General features: G+C 42.1%; 1 protein-coding gene across 1 annotated transcript; it reads right to left on the minus strand.

Annotated features, from left to right (window-relative positions):
• Nucleotides 1-1,367: 1,367 nt before the first annotated feature.
• acvr1bb (activin A receptor type 1Bb) lies at nucleotides 1,368-24,939 on the minus strand. Its single transcript, XM_053635766.1, has 9 exons — nucleotides 24,477-24,939; nucleotides 13,867-14,112; nucleotides 12,676-12,933; nucleotides 11,779-12,009; nucleotides 6,837-7,004; nucleotides 6,315-6,471; nucleotides 6,075-6,199; nucleotides 4,297-4,427; nucleotides 1,368-4,174 (listed from the first exon to the last, which is right to left on the minus strand). The coding sequence occupies exons 1-9, from the start codon at nucleotides 24,538-24,540 to the stop codon at nucleotides 4,049-4,051; spliced, it is 1,506 nt and encodes a 501-aa protein (XP_053491741.1). The 5' UTR covers nucleotides 24,541-24,939; the 3' UTR covers nucleotides 1,368-4,048.
• Nucleotides 24,940-25,253: the final 314 nt, after the last annotated feature.

Here is a 25,253-nt window from a genome sequence, read left to right on the forward strand (position 1 = left end):
GAAAACTTGAGAAAGTTGCACTCATGACTGGGAAGAATGAAAGAAAAGTCTTTGAATGAAAGAAAAAAAACATTTAATGTAGCGTGGCAAGAAGAATGCATTTATTCAATAAATGTTTCATTAATTATTTGATTTTGGAAAATGTTTGTGCAAAGATGACAATTTATCACAGCAGTCTTAACACACTGCGCTTACATCTGAACTCTCAATGCGCAGCAAAAACATCTCTGAAAACATAAACATGATGTCATCAGTAGTCCTAGCCTTTTATTTTGATGCATCTGTGCAAACTTTCAACTTGTGCTCCTTATCTAAGGCATCTTTTTTGTGAAACTGGATTACTGCAATGCACTACTTTTGCACTACTCCCAGCCAGCTCCATCAAACCCCTTCAGATGATTCAGAATACAGCAGCACGTCTTGTCTTCAACCAGCCCAAAAGGACCCATGTCACACCCCTCTTCATCTCCCTCCACTGGCTTCCTGTAGCCTCCCGTATTAAATTCAAGGACTTGTTGGTCACGTACAAGACCTTGTCTGGAACAGCACCCTCCTACCTCAACACTCTCCTTGAGGCTTACGTTCCCTCACGCAATCTCCGATGTTTAGTAGTTCCTACTCAGCGTGACTCAAGGTCCCTTTCCAGAACCTTCACAGTAACTGTTCCTCAGTGGTGAACTGAACTTCCATCCTCAATCCAGACCACAGAATCTGTCACATCTTCAAAAAACAGCTAAAGACCCAGCTCTTCCGTGAGCACTTAACTAACCTCTAAAACACCAACCACACATTATCCTTAGATTTATAATAAAATAAAAAAAACCTTACTCTCTCTCTTACACCTCGACTCTGCGCACTTTGCTTCTCTAGAACTCGATTATAAATCTTGTACAGTAGCACTACTTGTATTGTTCTCCGCTTGATATATCGCTTTGCCTGTATTTCCTCACTTGTAAGTCACTTTGCATAATAGCGTCTGCTAAATGAATAAATGTAAATGTAAGGAATTAAGAAGTAATTTTAAAATGTGTTAGGGATGTGTAATTATGGAAGAATATTTCAGTCACACATTATGTGCAATAAAATGGAAGCACTGTTAAGGTTTAAGAACAGGACACATCTTGCGTTGTTAAAAACGCTTCTCTCAGCCGTTCTCTCCTGCAGTGATTAAGTTTGAAGCGGACAGTTAATGGCTGATGTGCTGCTTTCAGGACACCGTGAATGCACATCGGCCGAGCGAACACGATGGGTACGCCCCGTATCGACAGCATAACCACGCTCGTGTTACTTAACCAGTGATCAGACATTTCAAAACACTTGAAAGAACACACCAGAAAAAGGTGAAAGGTAAATGAAGGAGACCGGAATGTAGGAAAATGTCTTTATTACTGTATATTACTTATGTACATGACTGGAAACAATTCCTGAAAAGACTGATTTGGGATAAGGAGCTCACTGAGATTATACTCAGCAGACAGGTTGCAGGGTCAAAAGGTCGATCTGTTACAATATACACCTTTCCTTATAGTAATACATAGGAACGAAGGCTCATATCCAGCCTGCGCATTAGGATAACGACGAGGCATTTCCAGGCATCATAGCTACACAGGTCTCTTCTGAATTAGAAGCATAAACAGGAGCCAACCTAAATTCATAAATATTATAACCCTGACTATGCTCATGCCTCCAAAACACAGCAGCAGCAGAAATGTCGTCAGGAAGCTATAAATATATGTACATTACACTTTCAGCTAAAGAAGCGAAACCAAAGTGGAAATAAAAATACCACTGCGCAATAGGAACTAAATCAAATAAACAAACAATAACGAGATAAAAACAAACAAACAAACAAACAAAAAAACATGAACAATCTTCTTATCCGTACCTAAAAATGAACAATTTGCCAACTGGGTGATGCTGCACCATACGAGCGGTGTCGGGATCAGCCGAGCGCAGACAGTAGTGTGGATTCTACGTTTAAATTTGAGAGTACTGTAGTGTGTTCAGTAGTGTATAATCCAGTGTAATAAACATATACGACTTTTCTCCAGTAACAGCAAAAGTCCTAATAAGAACGGCATAAAAATGATTTTTTTAAAAAGACAACCAACCATCCATAAATATTTATTTTTGGCTTTCACATGCTAGAGAGGTTTCGATTAACAAATTCATGCCAACTTGGCATCGACTCCTAAAAATTCTTCATCCTTAAACATGACTTACATGTCCTATTTATACAGTATCTGTGTACTGTGCATTTAGACTGAATATTCTACAGACAGAGAAAGAACTATCAGAGCTCAGTAGTACCTGTGAGTGTACGCGCAACGGAAAACAAACTCACAAAAATACAAGAAAAGCAAGCTTCGAGGAAAAAAAAAAAAGAAAGAAAAAGAAAGAAAAAAATCCCCATCCTAGCTGGGGGAAAACAATTATACATACAAACTATTTACAACTTGCATATCAAGAAGATAAGGGAGAGTGAGCAGGAACAGGGCAGTAGTACTGATTATACTGTATAAAAGGTTCCTGTGTGGTGTAGTAGTCAAAAAATACAGTGTCTCAGAGCTGAAGCCACACTTTAAGGTCAGGTTTAACAGCTCATCCTGTCTCCACGTGCACACTACGCCAGAGCACTTTTAAAAGTACTACATCAAGTTCCAGCATCATCATGTAGGTAAATTCTACCTAACTGGCGCACTCCCTGTGAATATTGCATAAACCTTTCATCTACTCAACATTTCCAGTGCTTTGACGGTTTAAAAAAAAAAAAAAAAAAGGCATATTGCCAAATAGATACTGTTAAATTGGTCATACTGTTGCTACGGGATGCTACAGTGATAAGTGAAAAAAGAAAATTCACCAGTGTGAGAATTGGGGTTATGTTCAGAGAGCTTCATCCCACCAATCAATCCCATCAGTGCGAGAGCAGCTTAAAAAATATTTTTTTAAAAAAAAATCACCCCATTACTTGTAACTTAGCTTAGTATCTAATCAACCTAAAACCAAAAGAGAAGGAGATATACACTACTGTACCTTTCCAAAAATACATACTATATACATCTAGCTTTACTTGTGGAGTGAAAGAGAGATCCAATGACACGAAAGCAAAAAAGAGAAAATGGAGAATGTTAAAGCTAAAATAAATACACAATGTACCATTCACAGAGTATGTGACTGAGTCATAGAAAGAGAGAGATTATCCAGTTCTCTCTCTCTCTCTCCCACACACACACACACACACACACACACACACACACACACATACCTTCCATGAATGAATGAATGAATGAATGCAGTAATAAATGCAGTATCAACAGATTAATTCATGAAAAAAAAAAAGGAAAAAATTTTTAGGCACTCTCCAGCTTTCATGAAGCCACTCCACTGAACACACACATCAGCAGTGCCAGAATATAACCCAACACACATTTCTTTAGATCATTTTTTTTTCCATATAGTTGTCCCTGAAGTGACCTACCTCATCTGTCTTTTATTTAACCCTCGTAAAATCATACGCACCCCCGATTAAACCGAAAGCTAAAGCTTAAAATAGCACCTGCATTCAAGTAAGATACTCTGCTAATGTTTAACACGTACAACCCACATTCCTACAAGAGCGAGACACACTGAGTGCAATAAGATCTGTACAAACCCACATTCGAATTTCACTTCTTGACACGATAGCAGCCCAGAACTGGATTCAGTGACATGTTAGGAGTGAAATATTTGGGAAATATTTGGGAGGATAAACATCAATAGCAGTTTTAAGATTATAGGGGCAGCAGAGCTCGCTGTAGATCAGTAGGATCAGGATTTGCAGTCTGCGGTCAGACGTTAAAAAGGGATGGAGGAGCAGTTGAGTTCAAGAACATGATGCAATACAATTTAGTTAGTAGTTTTGGCTTTGTGGGTGAGGTAGGCCGCGTCGCAACTCGACGGACGGCGTTACGTTTTCTTAAACTGGCAGGATAGTTTGGAGTAGTGGTAATTTTGTACAGTTTCTTTGTTACAGTGTTTTCTGACCGTCACGCTGCTTGGGCTTCTTTCACATCTTGACGTCCTCGTCCATGCTGAGTTGAGACAGGGTCTTTTTGATGCGCAGAGCGGTCAGTCGAGCAGCACCGTTGGCATACCAGCACTCCCTCATAATCTTCCCCATCACACGCAGCGCCTGAGAGAGAGAGAGAGACAGACAGACAGACAGACAGACAGACAGTGAGAGAGACAGTGAGAGGGGTGACATTTGCGTCTATCTGGTGGGCAATATGCTTAGTGCATGTGTGGTGTGTGTACCTCATAGCTCTGCCACCAGTTGGGCACATTGGGTCGTAACCTCTGGTCACACACCACCTTTCTCATCTCTTCAATGGATGGGTCAGAGGGCACCAAGTCATAGTAGGGGAGCTGGTACTCCTCATGGATACCTGACACAAACACACATCACGATATGTAAGTTTGCTAACGATTAATATATTTTTTTAAATGTCCAAAATTGTAACATCAAATCCGCTGATCTAATGGAGTATGGAATTGTTATAAAACTACTGACAAAACCTGCAAGATCTGAGAAAAGTGTGTTGTGACCATTTCTGACGGTTGACCAAAAAATGTAAACATTTGAACAATATTGTAACAATATTGATATTATATAGTCTTTATATCTCAGTGCTGTTGACTGTGTCGATGAAATTTTTATAAAACGGCGGTAGTGCTGGCTACCCGGTTTATATTAATGCACTCGTTCTAACACTTCATTGTTTCTATAGCAACAACTCACACAGGGACTTGTTTGGCAGATGCGCCGCAAAACAGAAAAAATAAAAAATAAAAAAATTTCCAAACGTGTGCAACTGTTGATGTGGTGAAGTTTTCTGTATGGGGACGTTTATTTAACATTTATGGGAAGACAGTGTCCAGTATCAGCTCTTCATAACAGCTTTAAAAAGAGAGAAAAGAGAGGCTGGTGAAGGAACGACTGTGTAAGTGATAACAGGAACCAACTTGTTTTTGCAGACATTCTACAAAATTAAATGTAATTATAAATGGATTTTAAAAAAAAAGTCTGACATGTCAGCCATCCATTTTTCATACCGCTTATCCTACACAGGGTCATGGGGGAGCCCGAAGCTTATCCTAACTAACTCGGGGCACAAGGCGGGAGACACCCTAGATGGTAGCCAACCCATCGCAGGGCGCAATCACACACACAACCGACAATTTAGAGATGCCAATCAGCCTACCATGCATTTAGATGGGGGGAAGGAAACCAGAGTACCCGGAGGAAACCCCTGAGGCACAGAGAGAACATGCGAGCTCTGCGTACGCAAGGCAGAGGCAGGAATCGAACCCCCAACACTGGTGGTGCGAGGCAAACATTTAATGAATAAAAACGTAATGGTGGGCAGAATGCTATGGTACAAGTAGAATAAAACATTTTGCGATGTGCTGTTATTGGAAAACAATCCACTTTGGGGTTGCAACAGTCTTCCACTTGCATCAGACTCATCACACCACCCTTTTGTTCATTAATTTCCATTAACAACATGCCCCATCATGTTTTATTCCTTACATTCTGTCCAGCCGTACTATATATGGATTACATACATACACTATATATAAAAACCATTCACTTTCTTATGTAACATCGATCTCAAAATGAAAAATGTGTATTCCACCTGTCTGTATGTTTCCCTGGCTGTCTGCCTCATAAAACAGTACAGATTTCTATTTTTACCTAGCTGCAAACAGACCTGGCCTTGTATTTCTCTCTCTCCAAGCTGTTCTCTGCCTGATGTGCACTACTCCCGGCCAGCTGATTGCAAGCATGCTGCCCTCGCAAGAGCAAAAAAAAACCTCATCATCTTTAAAACCATAGTGATGGCATTTAAGGCGCAGCCTTTTTGCGCACATAGATTCCTGTCGTGTTGCTCTGCTTTTCGGATTGCTCTCCGATAGCTCAAAATGTCAATTCTGGTAGCCCACTCTTTAGCCTCGTTGCTTGTACTTCTAATATCACCGTGCCTGTGTCTTATAAGGAGAGCTAATACCCTTCTCCCTCAGGCTGGGCTCACCTCCAGCATTACAGCGGCGAGCGATCTCCCAGTACACCAGCCCCAGCGCATAGATGTCAGCACATTTAAAGGAGTCAAAGTGGCACATGTTGATACTCTCATCCAACACCTCAGGAGCCATGTACCTGAAACACACACACACACCAAACTCTTCAGACACAAACACAAGCAGTGTATACTACAACACTTGGTGGTATTTGGCTGACTTTTTGTTTAAATGTGAGGCGTGTGTGTGTGTACCTCTTGGTGCCCACACGCTGGTTGGGGGCGATGTCTATTGTATCTGTGACAGACTCATGGCGTACTGCGAGGCCCAGATCAGCGATGGCACACGTGAGATTCTTCTTTACCAGAATGTTCTTTGATTTCAGGTCACGGTGAGCAATACCAGGCTTACCTAATTGATGAAAGAAAGAGAAAGAAGATCCCATTAACTTAAGGAAATCGAAAACATTCTCACTTGTCCTATAGCCATGTCTAATCACCCAAGGTATTATTTAATGTTTAGTAATCGAAAACAAAGGCAACTGGACTTAATAAACAGATGTGACACCAGACAGCGTTCACCAGTGCTACTTCTAAAACAAATGGCAAAATGTTTACGAACGCAGGATAAGCGGCTTCGACTTATTACCACCGTACGTCTGACTGTTTAATTCACTACAAAATAATCTGTTGATCCGACTGCCTTGCACTTTCCAAATCTCTCACCACCCCCCCCCCACCCCCCCCACACACACACACACACACACACACACATACCCTGAGTGCCCAGGATCTCCATATGCAGGTGTGCCAGCCCACTGGCAGCAGAAAGTGCCAGTTTGATCATGATCTCAATGGTGACGGAGTATCGGTTCAGATAGTCAAACAAAGAGCCGTGCTCGTGATAATCAGACACCAGCCACAACTGAGTCCATGTGCCATTATCTGAAAGAAACAAACAAAGTGAATGCTAAACTGCATGTTAGCCAAGGTTACATTCATTTATACTTATTTGTGCATTAGAAAACATCATTAAAACGGAAACATGCCTATATCTAGTTAGAAAGCTTTCATATTTGTCTGAGGTATAAAAGCTGATGTGTCAATACAAATGAGTTTGCATTAAGGGTAATGCGATGTTCTGCAAATAAAAGATGCAGCAAAAGGGCATTCTACTACCATACTCTATAGTATGCTAACACAGTATGCCATTTAAGTAACTACAGTAAAATACACTCACCGAACACTTGTACACCTACTCATTCGTGCAATTATCTAACCAGCCAATTTTTTTGGCAGCAGTGCAGTACATAAAATCAAGCAGATACAAGCCAGCAGCTTCAGGTCATGTTCACATTAACCATCAAAATGGGGGGGGGAGAAACGTGATCTCACTGATTTTGATTGGCAAGATTGTTGGGCTGGTTTGAGTGTTTTTATAACTGCTGATCTCCTGGGATTTTCACACACAATAATTTGTAGAGAATGGTGCAATAAATAAATAACATCCAGTGAGCGGCAGTTCTGAGGATGGAAACGCACTGTTGATGAGAGAGGTCAATGGAGAATGGCCAGACTGGTTTGTGCTGACAGAAAGGCCACAGTAACTCAGATAACCACTCTGTACGATTGTGGTGAGCAGAAAAGCATCTCAGAATGCACAACACGTCGAACCTTGAGGCGGATGGGATACAACAGCATTAGACCACGTCGGGTTCCACTCCTGTCAGCCAAGAACAGAAAGCTGTTCCTGACTGACAGGAGTGGCTGCAGTGGGTACAGGCTCACCAAAACTGAACAGTTTAAGACTGGAAAAATGTAGTCTGGTCTGATGAATCTCATTTCTGCTGAGGCATACAGATGGTAGCAGAATGAATCCATGGACCCAACCTGCCTGTCAACAGTCCAGGCTGGTGGAGGTGGTGTAATGGTGTGGGGAATGTTCTCTTGGCACACATTGGGCTTATTAATACCAATAAATCATCACTTGAATGCCATAGCCTATTATTAAGAGCATTGTTGCTGACCATTTGCATCCCTTTATGGCCACAATTAACCCTTCTATTAATGGCTACCTCCAGCATCATAATGCACCAGGTCACAAAGCAAAACTCGTCTCAAATTGGTTTCATGAAAGTGACAATGAGCTCAGTGTTCTTCAGTGGTTTTCCCAGTCACCGGATCTGAATCCAATAGAACATGTTTGGGATGTGGTAGAACAGGAGATTCACAGCATGAAAGTGCACTTGAAAAATCTGCACGAATTGCATAATGCAATCATGTCAACATGGACCAGAATCTCAAAGGAATGTTTCAAACATCTTGTGGCATCCACGCTATGAAGAACTGAAGCTGTTTAGAGAGCAAAGTGAGACCCTACCCAATATTAGTACAGTGTTCCTAATAAAGTGCTTGGTGAGTGTATGTTAGTGCACTATTTTGATGCAATGTTTACAACAGAAATAGTTGCTGAACAGGAAAGGCTACACAGCCCTTCCTGTGTATTAAATCAACATTGCTGATTACATAGCCTTGTTACACTAGGACTGCATGATAAGGACAAAAAACCTACAAAGTTATAAAGCTGTTGAATAATACTAACAATGAGACTTAATCATTTTAATGTGTCTAACAAGATGTGATACACAATCTAAAAATTAATGTTTGCTAATGTTCGGGCTTATTTAACAATAACGGGAATGTAACATAGCATCGTGTAGCTATATACAGTAAATCATTATTCGGTAAAAAAGTGAAAAATTGCTCTCCTAAGTGGCACAACAGAAAAGCATTTGCCCCATCATCAGATTACACGGAGATCACAAATTTGAATCCTGATGATGTCACAGCTAAGGGAACTGTCTGTGCTGTCTGGATGGGAGAGATGGCATACTGTCTCTCCCCTTTCTGTCACAGTGACACTAGCCAGTGGGTTTTTGAGAGTTCATGTAAGTGGAATAAGGCAGACAGGTTTCCTCCATGTGTATTATGCTGCCCTGTGATGCAGCACGAGTAGCAGAGCTTTGGCTGGCTTCACATGTCATACAGGAAGCATGCGCTAGCATGGGTGGGAATTGACAACCATAATTGGGGAGAAAAAAAAAAAAACTATACCATGTATTTTAAACATTTTTGTGTCAATCACAAAGCAACTGGTCTGCAAAAAAAAAACTGTTTGAGAAGCACTACAATTTTCAACTTTTAGGCCATTTGTTTATTGCAGCCCTTGATGATGATGTGTTCCTTGCAGAAACTCACATCTCAATAATTATAATATAAAATACAATTAATCATGCAGCCCTATGTCCACATATTACACACTTATTGGAAACAAAAATTCCTGCCACAGTACTATTTTTCGATTTCACCCCTCCTAACCCCAGAGCCCGGATTTAACACACAGATATCCTCTCGTGCGTGTGCACATATGCTGAGACCATATTATGACAGTGAAGTGGTACTCGCTATAAGTGCCAAATGCTATAACATTTCAGTTCCTTTTCTCTACTCACCTCATCCGTGCTAGGACCACTTGAAGCATTCAATGCTATCCTGTGCACCTTGTAACTGCGGTCTGAGCAACAGTTTTCTGTCCTCAAATGCTAGTCATTTTTTCCTCCTCTTCATTTTGCCTTCTTTTCCCACTGTTTTGACTGAGTGTCAGCTGTTATTGTTAGCCAGAATTGCTACTTCTAGCATAGCATGTTAGCTTACACTTCAGTGTCCAAGATAGTGGGGACATTTTGCAAGTGGTTTTCTCCAGTTCACGCTCAGAGCAATTGGTTGCGACAGGGCCTGACAGAATAGTGAAAGCAGAAAAGTGAACCATGCTATGCTTAGCCTGACCTGCCATGGATCTACACTTGTGCAGCCCATTACCGAATCTCCTACGGCAGGAGGATGACCATCAGCTGTGTACCGAATGTCTCGGTTTTGACCATTTACAGGACGCAGGCCCCCTGCACCCAATGTGAGGCAACTAGCATGCCTAAACCTTGATTCTGAGGCCTCGCACACCAAACCTGACCAGGCACCGAACTGCAAAGCCCAAGATACACCACTAAACCAAAAATCTCTAAATAAATCCATTCTGGATTTTAGAGGACTGAATTTGTTCCCAAAAGTCCTTCCCTTTTTGTATGTCGAAGTTCTCAGATTCTGTTCATGCCGTGCTGTCACAAGACTGTCCACGGACCTGTGTGATACATACGTCCATGTTCCCATTGCTCTATAACAAAGGTGCTTCTTGAGGGTCGCCTTTCTGGGACAGGTGTACCAGTTCAAAGTTCTACCCTTCAGGCTGTCTCTAGCCCCTCTGCGGGCCAGAGGTGACAGGGTTCTTCTATAATTAGACAACTGGCTCAGCTGTGCCTCCACCAGAGAACAGGCTTTGCAGGACACATAGTCTTCTCTTCTCTTGCACATACCTGAAATCTGATCCTCACAGTGAATTCTCAGAAGAGTTCAACACTGAGGCAAGTCACTCACTTTATTGGCATACGGCTGCATTCAGGAAGAATGATCGCTTCCCTCGTGCCACACGCCAGCAAGATGCGATTGGGCTGTTGTTATGTTCAATTTTGACTCCCAAGAATGCCAGGCCTACTGACCATGGCCACGGCAGTGTTGCCTGCTAGAACTAAAGAGTTTTCAAAGATGGGTTAGCCTCCCATGACTGGATACCAAGTGCGACCAGAAGCAATGTGTCCTCATATCCTCAACTCAACTTCCGCACTAGAGGGGTACCCTTAGGGATGGTTCCCCCAACCGAGAGAGCGACATGACCACCATGGACACCCCCCTCACCAGATGGGGGTCGGTGTGGTGCAACATAGGACCACAATATCAGGTCAGAACACATCAGCATACTAGAGTTAAGGCCAGCCTGGCATTCAGGGTTGAGAAACTTCCTTCACCTCACATGGAAAGTGGGGTCACCCATGGCTAGCTTCCCTGAAGGTGATTCACCTGCCCAGTCACCACAATGCATTTGCAAATGCAGATGCATTTTCCCCACACAGTGCATATGTTAAGGAGTGTGGTGGAAAAGTTTAGCTACACTTGCTAAACATTGCACAGGAATCAGCAGTCAAACCACAGATTCCTGCTCATGGCTCCAAGGTGGCCAGTGAAGCCCTGGTTCCTTCACTAGTGAGGGGAATGCCCTGGCTACTTTCCCAACAAGCCACTTTACTGTGGATAAATGGACAGGTGTGGAATCACCAGCCAGGCTTTTGGTTTGGCATCTCAGGGCAGCAAAAAAGTTTGACAGCAGTTCAAGAAATGATCCTGAGCACTAGTGCCCTTAGTACTCAAGCTATGTATGCGGTCAGGTGAAAAATATTTCTGAAGTGTACGCACCCCACCATTTGGACCTGGCGCCCCACCCAGTGCCTAAACTATTAACCTTTTCACAGGGACTTCTGAACAACGGTAACTCCCCATCTACACTGAAGGTGTATGTGGTAGCCATCTCAGCTCATCACAACACCTCACTGGTAGCTTATATGCTCGTATTCATGTTTTTTAAGAGAGCTAGATGCCTCCTATGTCCTGCATACTATGTCACGGTCATAATATGACTTTGGGGTAAACTTTTCAGTTTATGTGCACATGCATGAGAGAATATCCACGTGTTAAACACTGCCCCTGGTGACTATCCAGGGTTCATAGAACCCCAGCTACGTCTATTATTGGCAAGAGTTTTCTTTTAGTTAACCTTTGTTATCGGCAGCGATGAAGCCCAGGATGTTCTCATGCCGCAGCATGATGGTCTGATAGATCTCAGCTTCGCGAAACCAGGAGCGCTCTTCTCGAGAGGAGAAAATCTTCACCGCCACGTCGCCTCCTCTCCACTTCCCCCTCCACACCTCTCCAAAGCGGCCCTTCCCTATGATCTCCTGCAACACAATAGTCCGGGCTACTGTCCTCTGCACAAACAGAGGCAGACCTGTCCAGAGAGACACACACACAGAGGAAGAAAATGGGAGCACAGACGGGATTAGTTCTTTGAGTATTTACTTGATCCAGAGAACACCACTTTACTCCAGTTGTGTGCTTTCAAAACACATAAGAAAACAGTCCAAAGCTATTAAAATGTCTAATATCTTAGGTATCCAAGTTATATTAAATCAAAGTTCTTTAGTGTTTAGCCAAAGGGGGTGGACGTAGTGTGTTTAGTTTGCAGCAGAGTAACATGACCGCATTCTGTTGACAACTTTATCTTGGTATCTCGGTTTGGTCAGTGTTGCTACATATCTGCATGTTTCTAATTCTGAATGATCATCTGTGCATGCTAATTAATTAGCAAGATCATGCTGTTGTGTGGAGTGCAGTAGTGTGAGCTATAGTTAGAGCATCGAGGTGCATCGCCCCATCATGAAACTTAAACATAACAAAATGAAAAATTTGTTTTGCGAACACCAATAAAGAGTCATTTTTATTTCCCCTTTCTGCTGTCAAATCCAGTTGTCAATCAAGCAAGTACACATAATCTAAATAAAAACAACCTCAAAGTTTTGACACAAAATCTGTTTGTCCTGGGTGCCCAGGTTAGGGATTTGTCCACCCCTGGCTGAACAAAAGCTATGTGCTCTTCCTCAGGTGTAATGCTAACCTGATCCTGAGCCGGATGTGGACAGGTCATAGATGAGGTCCTGTAGCGTTTTGTCCTTAGCCAGGTACAGGTGCTCAGTGCTGGGGTCCTCCACCTCCAGCCTCTGTCTGTGGCCGTAGGCTCTCTGGTGGTGTTGGAAAAGGAAGAGGCCCAGCAGCACCAGCAAAAACAGTGCAAACAGAGGACCTGCAACCACGGCGGCCAGCTCCACCGGCCCCCAGCCACCCATCATGGACGATGAGTTAGGCTGCACAGTCACTAAGAGACATGGCATGACCATTAACCCTCAGAGATCAGTCAAATCTTAATACCAAATGTAGTATCAATATTTCTATCAGTAGAATAATTCTTTATTCTAGAAGGCATGGATTAATTTTCTATAACAGCAGCTATGACAGTGGCTCTGGCTGCATGGATTACGTTAAATGTTCACATTGTAATACATCGTTGTTTCTATAGTTACAACCTGCACATGGACATCTATGGAGAACGCTCCACATAAACAGATTTGTTTTTTTAACACGTGTATAATCAATGACGGAGAAGTTTAGTTGGCATTTATGGAAGAACCTTCCCATGGCAGCACTCTGTAACCGTCAGAGGGAAAACTGCAACTGTTATTCACTCAATAACGTCGAGATAAAGACAAAATAGAGACTGCTGATTGAATGACTTTTGCAGCTGTTTTAGAAGATAATATGTGATAACTGGAACTAACTTGTTTCACAGATGTTCCAAAACATTAAACATGCTTGCAGGACAGTAGTGGCAACATTTGGAAAGTTTTGTCCAAAAAGCCGCTAGGTTTGTCACTAAGCGCAGTTTTTTGGGGTTTTTTTTGCAACAACAACAAAAAAAAAAGTCGCTAAAGGGGTCTGAAAAGTCACTAAGTTGTCAACACTGGTCTGCATTGACGGTTAGATAAAAAGCAGGCTAAACTCCACCTCTCCCCAGCAAAAAAAAATACGGTGTGCCCCCCCCGGTTGAGAACCACTGATTTAGACACATGCTGTTATTAGAAAATAATCAGCTTTGGGGTATTAACATCACACCACCCCGCTGTTAATTACTTTTCTAGAACAGCATGCCCCGTTATGTATTATTCCCTGCAGATCATTCATAGCTAATCTGATTTGGACTGCTGGACAGAAAGGTTAAGCTGGAACCTTACGTAATGGCCAGGACACTTACCCGAGTGCACCTTGAGGTCCAGACTGTTGCAGTAGTCTGTATAGCAGCAGTGGTTGTTGAGCAGCCCCTCGGCGCTCAGGCAGAAGAAGGGTTGCCCAGGAGGAACCAGCTTCTCTTTATCGATACAGATTCGAACGTGCTGCTCCTGGCCATCAATAAGGGAGGTGGAAGCCATGCAAGCCCCCGTCGTCTCACAGCGGTAGCCATTCTTCTCACACTGAGACGTGGTGCAGTTACACAACAGACCTGGAGAGAGAACGGGAGAGACATGGACTTGTGAAAACACTTTCACAATCTCCTCACGAAACAGGAAGTACAGACTTACAGCTTTTCAACCACCATTTTATCCACTGCACATTCAAAAACATGCACTGAGCCAACATGAGCTAATGGTGCTTGGGATCCTGTCTGTACTTTATTTAAAAAATAAATAGTCAGTGATGACAAATACATAGTGGCGCACAACTACACTATTGATAAATGCAACATGGAAGAATTGAGAGTGTTAACACTGGTTTAACAAACTATTTAAACAAATGGTCAACAACAACAAGATGAAAAATATCTACACAGCTGAATGATGAAACAATAATGCAGTCAAGATTGTGTTAATACGAAATCCTTCATAAAGTTGGCACATAAGATCAGAAAGTGTATAAACGTTTAACAATCTGCTGCATTTGTGTCATATAAATCACCGTTTGCTCTGGTTCAGTTTTTGAGAAATAAAACAGCACGTTGTGGCTCCATCATCATTATCATCAACAAATGAAATTATACAATTTCTATTTTTTTTCTAATTCTGTATTTATATATATGATATTTAACAATGTATGTGTAAGCCATTTCCCTCCAAGCTTCCAGTGGAGGTACCAGTACCAGTCTTCAGTAGTCTTCCAAGTACCAGTCTTCAACAGATTTGCCACCTCCCACAAAAGAAAAGAAAACAAACAAACAAACAAACAAAAACTTATGGAACTGGATGAGTGGCAAAAAGGACAAAACCTGGAAAAGGCCCCTAGGTTTATGTTCATTTGTGTAAATGTTGTTAGGAGCAAAATGATATAGAACAAAGACAGACTGAACAGGAAAGCAAATCTACTGTACACATGGATCACAGCGTCAGCACTAGGGATGTCACGAGAACCGATACTTCGGTACCAAGTCGGTACCAGCATTCTTAAAACGTGACGGTACTTGTTTTTCTGCAGTAGCGTTGGAACCGGTTTTAATGGCGGTACCAAGGTTGCAATTCTTCCGGACCTGGTGGGGGCAGCAAATACGCACAAGTGTTTTAGTCGGTCCACAAGTGAAGAAGAAGAAGAACGCTTACAAAAACATGGGAAAAACTACAGAAGATTAGCTTAGCTTAACAAGTTTAGCTCCGCCCCGACTCGTTGAGAGGAAAAGAGAGGAAAGCTAGTATTGGTTTCCGGTGTGCAACCGATGCTATCGTTCATTTCAGCACCTGAAAGACGGCTGACGTGTCCTGTCAGCAAAATGTAGCCTAATGTCACTAATAATTATTCAAATGTTGATGCTTTTAATAAATCTTTCTGTCCTGCCACCATATCAGTGAATTTAAACTAATGCTTGCATTCAGAGTATATAAGGTGTGTGTGTGTGTGTGTGTGTGCACATGTTTAGGAGTGCACCTCCACTTATTGTCAGGCAGTGTTTGATAACTAAAATACCACCCCCCCACCCTCCCACCCTCTCTCTCTCTCTCTCTCTCTCTCTCCCTCACTTTTTGCCAGCATCAGCCAGAAGAGGATGTCCTCCAGGAGAGTTTTTAATTTCATTTTTTTTATTTTACTTTTAAACCACACCGTGGTATCGACTTTGGTATCAAGTATCGTGTACTTTTGGTGGTACCGGTACCGACTACTAGATTTTTGGTATCGTGACATCCCTAGTCAGCACATGAACATGTTTTGAATGAATATGAACAGAGTCAAACCACGTGTCCAGACAGTCCTGTTATGTTCCCTGGCCAGACTGCAGAATCTAGTGCCAAATTTAAACGGGGGGGTTTATGTTATGTTTCTTCTACGACAGAACGGTGCAGCCTGGAACATTTGGTCTTCCTTCTTTTTTTTTCTTTTTTTTTTTAAACGGAGGAACAAAATAAGGGACACTGTGCGTGTTAGTTAATTTGGGCAAGAAATACACTAGACGCAGAAAATGAAGTTCCATCACAAAGGCTACAATTCACATTAACCGGTTGAAGTGACACAAATCTGATTTTCTGTGAGAATGTGACGCAGTGTGATTTTTCTCAGGGATGTATGGACACAAAATCTTTTCAAACTTGAGTAAATCATTTGTGGTCTTTGATCAGATACGCGGTCAATATGTGGCTTTGCAACAGTAGTGAGAACAGTCAAATTTGTGATTTATGTGATTATATTCAGTGGATATGGGGAAATTGCGTGTTGTTTTTTGGAGGGGATGTTTGGGGATTCGATTCAAATCAAATCTGGAAGGAACCTACCGAAACGGACTAACATGTGAAACTCTAGTATGAGAGGACTTCCGGGAGACGTGAGTTTACATTAAAAAGACACATACGGGTTCAACTGCGGGTATGAATGTGAACCATCAAGACAGGCTGATCCAATCTGAGCAAACAAAAAAATTTTAGTAATTCACTGTTATTGTGTAATGAAGCTTGTAATGTGAACCTAGCCAAAGAGTCTGTTACACGCCATCCTAAAACTGAGCAATTATTAGAACTCATATCCTGATTCAGGACTAAAATGTCAAGTTGTTGTGGGCGGCTGTGGCTCAGGTGGTAGAGCGGGTTGTTCACTAATCGTAGGGTTGGCGGTTCGATTCCCGGCCCACGTGACTCCACATGCCGAAGTGTCCTTGGGCAAGACACTGAACCCCAAGTTGCTCCCGATGGCAAGTTAGCACCTTGCGTGGCAGCTCTGCTACCATTGGTGTGTGAGTCTGTGTGAATGGGTGAATGAGACACAGTGTAAAGCGCTTTGGATAAAAGCGCTATATAAGTGCAGACTATTTACCATTTAATTCTGTACAAAATTTAACAGATCTGTTCTCACAGACGTACATCTGTGTGCGTTTGCACGAGTGTTCACGTTACCGGTCTACATTATGTACGTGCACTTCCTGGAACCTGGAGGACTGAATAACCTCAAGCAAGTAAACAAGTTTGGTTTAACTCTTTCGGTTTTTGCACATCACATTTGAGTGTTTGATCGCTATAAATACTTTTACACACTCTGCTCCCTAGTCCCTACATCCTTGACAGTTTCCTACCACTGTTGGTTTGAGACATGTAGGCACTTGCATACAATGTGCTTAATAACTGTAGCTTTTCATTTTCATATTCAAAAGACACAGAGGCACTTTGCTTTTCCCTACAGGCGCGGTCATACTCGTACTCGCTCGATCGCACTTGCATGAGTGCGCGCACACACACACACACACACACACACATTCCTGTCAGTATGGCCTGCAGGCCTCTCTGCTGTAACAAACAGCTTTGATTGGTCTAGAAGGAAGTGAGCAGACAGAGTGAGCGCTTGAGGAAGATGGCACACGACATGCAACAGAGAAAGACACACAGTCTGGTCTGTACACAGGAATGATGTTAGGGAACATATATGATCCACTGAAGGCAACGGGCATGGACAGGCCAGATTAACTTTAAACAATACCCTACTAAAGAGCGTGGGTGCACACACAAACAATAATTCACTCTCTCTGGCTTTTCTAAATTCTATATGGGACAGGAGAGCAAATGAACTGTGCACACGCTGCTGTAAAATTTCTACACAGCCCCAGGTTACCATTTCTATATTTATGCTTGGATTGACCTGAGGAACACACTAGAACCAGTTGTTTTGAACTGTACAAAAAAACAATCCCAGTTCAAATATGTAGCGTTGCCATCTCACAGCTCCAGGGTCTTTGATTCGATCCTAGCGAGCTCTTCCTGGTCACAAAACAACCATCGACCGAGCTGCTGCTGCAGTGCAGTGTAACACACTCGGACTATCTGCCCTCTTCGGCACACATGAGCTCACGGACACCTCGAATTCGATCCTGAGCTCAGGATTGACTGTGTGTGGTTCCTCAGGGTTCTCCGGTTTCTTCCCACCTCCCAAAAACATACCAGTAGGTAGACTGGCTCTACAATGCCCCAAAGAGGTGTGTGCATGTGTTGCCTTGTTACGAACTGGCATCCAAGCCGGGGTAAATTCTCCTACCTTGCCCCCAGTGTTCCCGGAATTGGCTCTGGATTCACTTCGAGCCACTGACTAACGTTAAACATGAACAGGGCTTGAACATTAACAGAGCCCATCGCTTTGCTGAAATTCTGGTCTATTGCCTCATAATAATCTTTTCATCTCAAACCCACGTGTCTTCAACGTACAGCAAGAACAAAAGCATCGGCCTTGCCCTTAAGGTATTTTCAGAGGGGACTGTAAATGTATTTTTAAAAGAATGTGGCAGTCCTCGTAAAGAATGTGGGCAGCCTAACTACAGGCAAATGAGTGTAAATTATATGCAATGAGGGCTAACTAGGGTTTTCCTTTAGTACGTGTTAAGGAGCCTATTTAAGAAGACAGGAGTGTCGTTAAAATAGTTAACTCTAAAATAGGTCACTTGGATGAATCTCTAAATAAGCCTTTAAAATCCACCTGTGTGTGTGTGTGCGAGCGCATGTGTGTCCCCTCACACATTCGAACCAGCGTCAGCACCCTTATTCCCGGCTCTGCTCTGTCAGCAATGTTTAGAAGTTCGCAGACAGAGGAAGGAGCTGCTAAATGCAGTCCTAGACTACAAAGACAAGCACAACACACTGCCAGTCTTTCTGAACATTAACCAGGGACGCAATAACTCTGGCTCTCTCCAAGCGTGTGTGCGCACGAAAAAACCGAAGTCGAGTTGTTCGGTTGTGCATGTAGGAAGGAATGTTTGCATATGTACAAGCATGCCTTCGTCTCTTCATTTTCTCCCACACTCTAGGGAATAACTGAGCATTGTATTAGTGTTACAACCACACGTTAAAGGAATGTTCCTGTTCTCCGCCTTAATCTTTATGTACTGCATGTAGATGTAGCACATTCATGATCAACATAGATGGCAAGTTAAACATTTCTCTGTACTGAGAAGAAAAAAAAAAAACAAAACTGATTAAAGGGCTTTTCAGATGGGACTAGTTTTATATGAATAGGTGGGGTAATGTAATAATTACCAGAGCCTCTCTGTGAATTTAGTCCCGTGTGAACTGGTCATGTCAGTTATTTTTCCGGACTTTTTTCTCCGGACTGCGCTTTCCCGAGCCGGCGAACATTACCGCGTCTTTTATCTTCTATAAAACGGCCTGTAAAAATAACCCCTGGTTAAACTAAACCCCGTGTGAACGCGCTCTCTGTATTTTCTTTTTAGATAGTCGATTTGTTCTCGACATTTAATCCGGTCGCCAAACGCCACTTTGACAGCGGGACATTTATCGCAAATGTCCCGAACAATCTCTTCCCAAACGGAATGATTATGCACCATTTGTTCAAGCAGTGTTTGATGACGTCGTTCTCCACCAATCCGAAGCCAACCGTAAAGTTTCAGCTCTCGTCAGCACGAAAACAACGAAGACACGCCCATCTCTGCAATTTCTACAGAAAATCGCTTATCCTGTGCGAATGGACGATAAATAACACCAACATCTGCAGTAACAATGACTTTACAGCCAAAAAGTCCTGAAAACTAATCCTGTCCAAATAGGGCTTAAGATTAACTTGCTTATAATGACATTTTTGTCAACTGCTTCTTTCATCAATCCTTCACTCGAATATATTTGTAAATTAAGCTCTAAATCTGCATGAATCATTCTTTTAGAGATGGGAATAGTTTCTGAGGAGATCATTTGTGGCCGTGCGTTATGAATACAGACACAAACCTCAGAAACCTGAATGCTTTAGAACTGTATAGTTGCAGTGTTGGAAAGATGCATAAAATAACACAAGAGCTTTAGCAAGACATTCTGTCATGTCAGTCTCCTATCCTCTTATCATACGCCGTTTATTGTTAAAGTGTAGCTGTCATTTTTAATTCATTTTATACAGCAGCATATCGTATACATTAGTCATGGAATTGTAAATCCAGTACTTGCTGTAGTAAAGGCACATGTGCTACAGATGCAGAGTTCGTCTGTTTTTTTTCCTTTCTGAAATTTTCCCAGATGAGCCATGTCCTTCTCAGGAAGAATACAGGTGTTTCAAACACAGTGACGCCTCCCTCTTACTCATGGAGAAAACGACATAAATAAATGCCACTTACAAGGTGGAGTGCAGCCGTGAGTCAAATGATCTACCCTCCATTACAACATCACAAACGTTGACCAACTGGCTATGATGGTGGTAATTAAAACCTTACTGAAGTTTCAGCTACTCGGGTTGTGAAACCACATCTCATCATTCAGTTTATCATAAGCCCTATTCGTAGGTGCCATCCACTAATATCGGCACCCTTGGTATATATGAGCAAAGAAGGCTGTGAAAAATTGTCTTTATTGTTTAACCCTTTGATCTTTTGTTTTTAAATAAACGCCTGACAGAAACGACGCAGGCGAAAGCTTCTTATGCTTGTACGCATGCGCTGTATAAGGATGCAAGCGTTTTCAGACGTTTCAGTGTGGACGACCAACTTTTGGGAAACATTTGTAAACGCCAGCGTCGACGGAGAGAGTTTTAAAAAAAATCTAAAATTCAGTTTTCAGATCCAACCGGATTAATGAGGACGTAGCCTAAAAGAACCCTCCGGAGATTTTAGGCAAGTTATTGAACTCTGAGCACAGGTACAGCGTACAGACATGTTGCAGTCATGTGACCTACTAATGAACAAGCACAACTAGCATACATGGCCATGACAAGCATTTATAATCAAAGTCAAAACAATCAATTTGTATTAAAAAGAGGTGTTTGTAGGACATAAGGAATTTTTAGTGTGACAACCATGTTTACATTGTAAAGACAATCCCATCTCGGTGATTTATACGGCGATCGCTTGATGGCCCATGTGAATCAAATCCTAATGTCTGAGGACATCTGTAGTCAACATTACTCAACAGAATCATACTACACACAACGCCGTTAGATTTCAAACGTACTACTAACGATAATGTCTGAGTGTGAAAACACTACTCCCTGTACCTGTCTATTCAGGTATTTCACCGATGCCAGCCCAAATCCACAAAAATGTGTGATGTATAGAGGATTTTGGTGAGGCGAGACAGGCGTGTCGTAATGTGCTCGTTATCCCTGAACACTGGCATTTTATTATCGCCAGCATGGTTCAGCTGCGTGTCCAGCTTTGTACTCCCTCACCACGATTAACCCATAATACACAATCTATGTTAATATACTCACAGTAAGACTCGCACCACAAATCGAACCTTCTGCTATCCTGGCTATGTATTAGGAGACTGGGCAAGTTATATGGTGCTTTTCCACTGCACGGCTCGACTCGCTTTTCGGGAGCTTTCCACTGTGGACAGTACCTGGTACTTTTATTTAGTACCACCTCGGTTGAGGTTCCAAGCGAGCTGAGTCGATACTAAACGTGAGCCACACACTGAGGGAGTAGGGAATTCTCCTTAATGAGTGGTTCTGTATTTTGCCTGAATAAATGTGACATTTAATACATACGTTGCATATGGTATTATACATATTATGCATATAATTTTCTATTAATTGAAAATGATGTATCTTTTATGAATCTCAGTACAGATACAATTATAACAAAGGTTTCTGTCTTAGATTTTTACATCTCCCGGAGTACTGAATCTAGCTTAGTCATACTGAGCACTTCATAGGTCCTAGAACGCCGTTAGTTTACATGCTTTATAGGGTCCATGTTCAGTGAACAGGAAAAGCATTTGGAAAACGGCCTGACTGTGTATTTGTTCTTCAATAATACAACATTATTCCTGTGTGAAGGCGAGTGGAAGATGGCACCCACGTTGAGGCGGCACTAAACTACAACGAAAAGCAAGCTCAGAAAAGTAAAGCGAGCCGAGTCGAGCCGTACTGTGCAGTGGAAAAATGGCTTTACAGACTTAAGTCATGCGGCTTCCACCGCAGGAACTTACCCCAGGAACTAGGGACTTTTGGAGGTATGCAGTGTGTTTCCACCACAGGGACCAGGGTCTAAATTAAATTCCGGGTAAAATATTTCCCCCTCGTAAAGTCTCTACGTGGGAGGTGGTACTTTTTCCAAAGTTCAGGACCTTTAGTGGGTGGGACTTGGGCGCTGAACATGCTGATTGGTTGCGTGCACACAGCATTTTTTTCCAACCACCAGTTTTAAGTGTTGTGGTGCATAAAGTAACAGTTGTTTATTGTGATTCGAATCAACACGATGGAGTACGACTGATCTACCGATGATGAGGTTCAGGCTTTATTAATTATTTATGCCGAGAACGAAATACAGCAGGAACTGGGAACAGCGACCTTCAATGAAAAAGTATACTTAAAAATATCAAGTACAAAATATCAAATTCCGTTTGTCACTTATCTGTACGTAAATGAGGTGTTACTCATTTGTATATATTCATATTCTTATTCATCTGTACATAAAATGAGGCATTCATAGTGTACATATTACTATTATTATTACTCATTCTTATTTATCTATATAATACGTTTTTCTATTTTATTCCTATTTAATGTGCATTTTCTTATCTGATGTGTGTAATTGAGCTGTTGTAACAAGGGAATTTCCCCAGTGTGGGATCAATAGTTTATCTTATATTAAGTCGGTTAAGTGAGCTGGGCATTGTTCACACAGGAAAACAATGCAGAGAGGAGCTCAAGAAATAAAAACAGGACTACAAGAAAATTACAGATCACAAAAATAACAGGAGCGGTTCTGACCGGCAGACAACGTCACCAGACTTATTTGCCTAATCTTCAGGGTACTTTAGACCACAATGGGAATGCAGACAACCAAAGGTCTGGAGGAACCAAATGGTCCCTTGAGAAGGGGAGAAAAAATAAAAATAAAAAGTCCCTGGGAGTAATTGTTCCGGGTAATTCTGGTGGAAACGTGGCTAGAGCGAGAGAGAGAGAGAGAGAGAGAAGGAGAGAGAGAGTGTGCCATTCTGTATGTAAAACAGTGAGAGATTGTACGCTGCTGTACTTGTGTAAAGGTCCCGTTCCGCTTCCTGTTAAATCCACTACAGAGAGGGTGGAGGATCGCTATAGGTTACACCGACATGTTCTTTGTCATGACAACAGAGAGAGAAGGGAGGAGGGGCAAGGGGAGAGTATATTATTGACCGGGTGTAAGATGATGCTCATTATTTGCTGCGCCTACAGCACAGGCGAGTATGGAAAGGGAAAGAAAGAAAGACAGGGCGAGCGAGTGAGCCAGCGAGAGAGAGAGAATGCAAAAGGAAGGGTGTGAGTGCATGTAGGAGTTCATGTCCATTTCTGCCCCTATGATGGATCCGTCTTTTCTCCGTCCCTTCCGAATCTACCCTCATCTTGTAGTCACAGCCCTCATCACGGGCCGCGTTAGTAGCATCTCAAAGCGTCTCATGTTTCTCAGGCGAACACACAGACACCATGCAGACCTCAGGCCTGTGCTGCCACTCTCCGCTCCATCATGCTCCATTACTAATGTGTTCACCAGGGATCAGGAAGGAGGACTGAGGAGTGAAGTGTGTCCATCTTCTACTTACAAATAATAATAATAATAATAATAATAATAATAACAATAATACTTTATTATTTATATATAGCACCTTCAAAGCAGCTTCTCAAGGCACTTTACACAATAAGAAAACACCAAGAAAAATATATATACAAATAAAAAACAAAAAACAGACTTAGTATACAAAGTGGTTGAAGCCATTAAGAAAAAGCTTATCTTAAAAATGAAAATTACTTGTGCAAAGAAACTGGGGCTAGGGCTGAATGCACTAACTGTCTCATCGCAATTAAACCCATGTGCAGGGATTTCACACAAATCTTTACAAGCGTGTACTGTTTATTTTGTAGAGATCACTGCATGCGGGTTCAGTAGCGTGAAAGCGGAAATTAAAGCTTAATGACCACTGAACATTTACTGATACATACTGAATCATACAGGAAGGCCTGGACTCCCTTAGTAAAGATTTCAGCGTGCTACACAGGCCATTTAACTACCACTGGCGTCGCAATTAACGTTACAAACCAGTTTTGTTAAATTACTTAACAATGTCGAGCTTAGTAAACAAAACAAACACTACACTGAGTAGATTTACAGAGAGCTCGGTGTTAGCCTGTGCTAACTAACTGGCTAACTAGCCTCATTCCAGAGTCTCAACACCTGAGGCACGGAGTAAGATTACATTTTAAGATAACGTCGAGTAATACATAAAACCCAAACCACGAAATGTTCCCAATACCCTGAAAAAACAAAACAAAAACAAATCACCACCCAAAACCGAAAGGAAGCTTGGTTTGCTAGCGAGTTAGCTACCGAGCTCTGAATCCGAGCAGCGCCATGTTGTTGTAGTTAATGCCAAATTCACCGCGACTCGATAAATAAACACGGAACCCGAATATCGCCGAAGTAAACAATTATTTACTCACCGTCACATCCTCCAGCAAATCCCCAAACAGCCAAGCACACGAGCAGGATTCGGGTTTTATCCATGGTCAGACTCCCATCGCATTACATCTGAGCTTTTAAAGTGCGATATTGACAAGAGAGCTCGAGCTCAAACCATCAAACACTCTCTCTCTCTCACACACACACTCTCACATACACACGTATACACATACACTCACACACATACACATTGACACACACACACACACCGTCAGAGCCGGGCGGATTTAAAGGCATAGGCGATTTAAAGGGGATGAATTCATTTTGGCTGAGGCATCTGTGCCGATCAAACTCAAACCCTTTATACCACAGTGCTGCTGAAGTCTGTGTTCGGACTGACTGATTAATTCATTGTTTATTAATATTCTATAACAGCGGTTCAGATAAGCTGCAAAGCAACTCGCAGATTTCTGTTATTGTTTCTAGTGACAAATAGGCCTCATAATTAGGGACGTCCCTGCCGAAAAACACAATAGAAAACCTCACAGAATTTGTAATGGTTTTAATGGTTGTAATGGGAATTGTATTGGTTTTAATGGAAATTGTTATAGTCCCTGTGGGTCTCTACTGGTAATTTGTTGCCTTCTACTGCCTTTCTAGACATGTTATGTCTAGTGGATTCCATTAAGAAGCAATAATGGTAATGGTTTTCAGTGATTAGGTTTGTCATGGTTTTTACAGTGGAAACCAATAGAATTTCTGTGATGTTTTCTTTTGTTTTTGTTTTTGTTTATTTATTTTTTTTAGCATGGTTGTAT

Source organism: Ictalurus furcatus, chromosome 11 (genome assembly GCF_023375685.1).
Source record: "Ictalurus furcatus strain D&B chromosome 11, Billie_1.0, whole genome shotgun sequence".
NCBI lineage: Eukaryota > Metazoa > Chordata > Actinopteri > Siluriformes > Ictaluridae > Ictalurus > Ictalurus furcatus.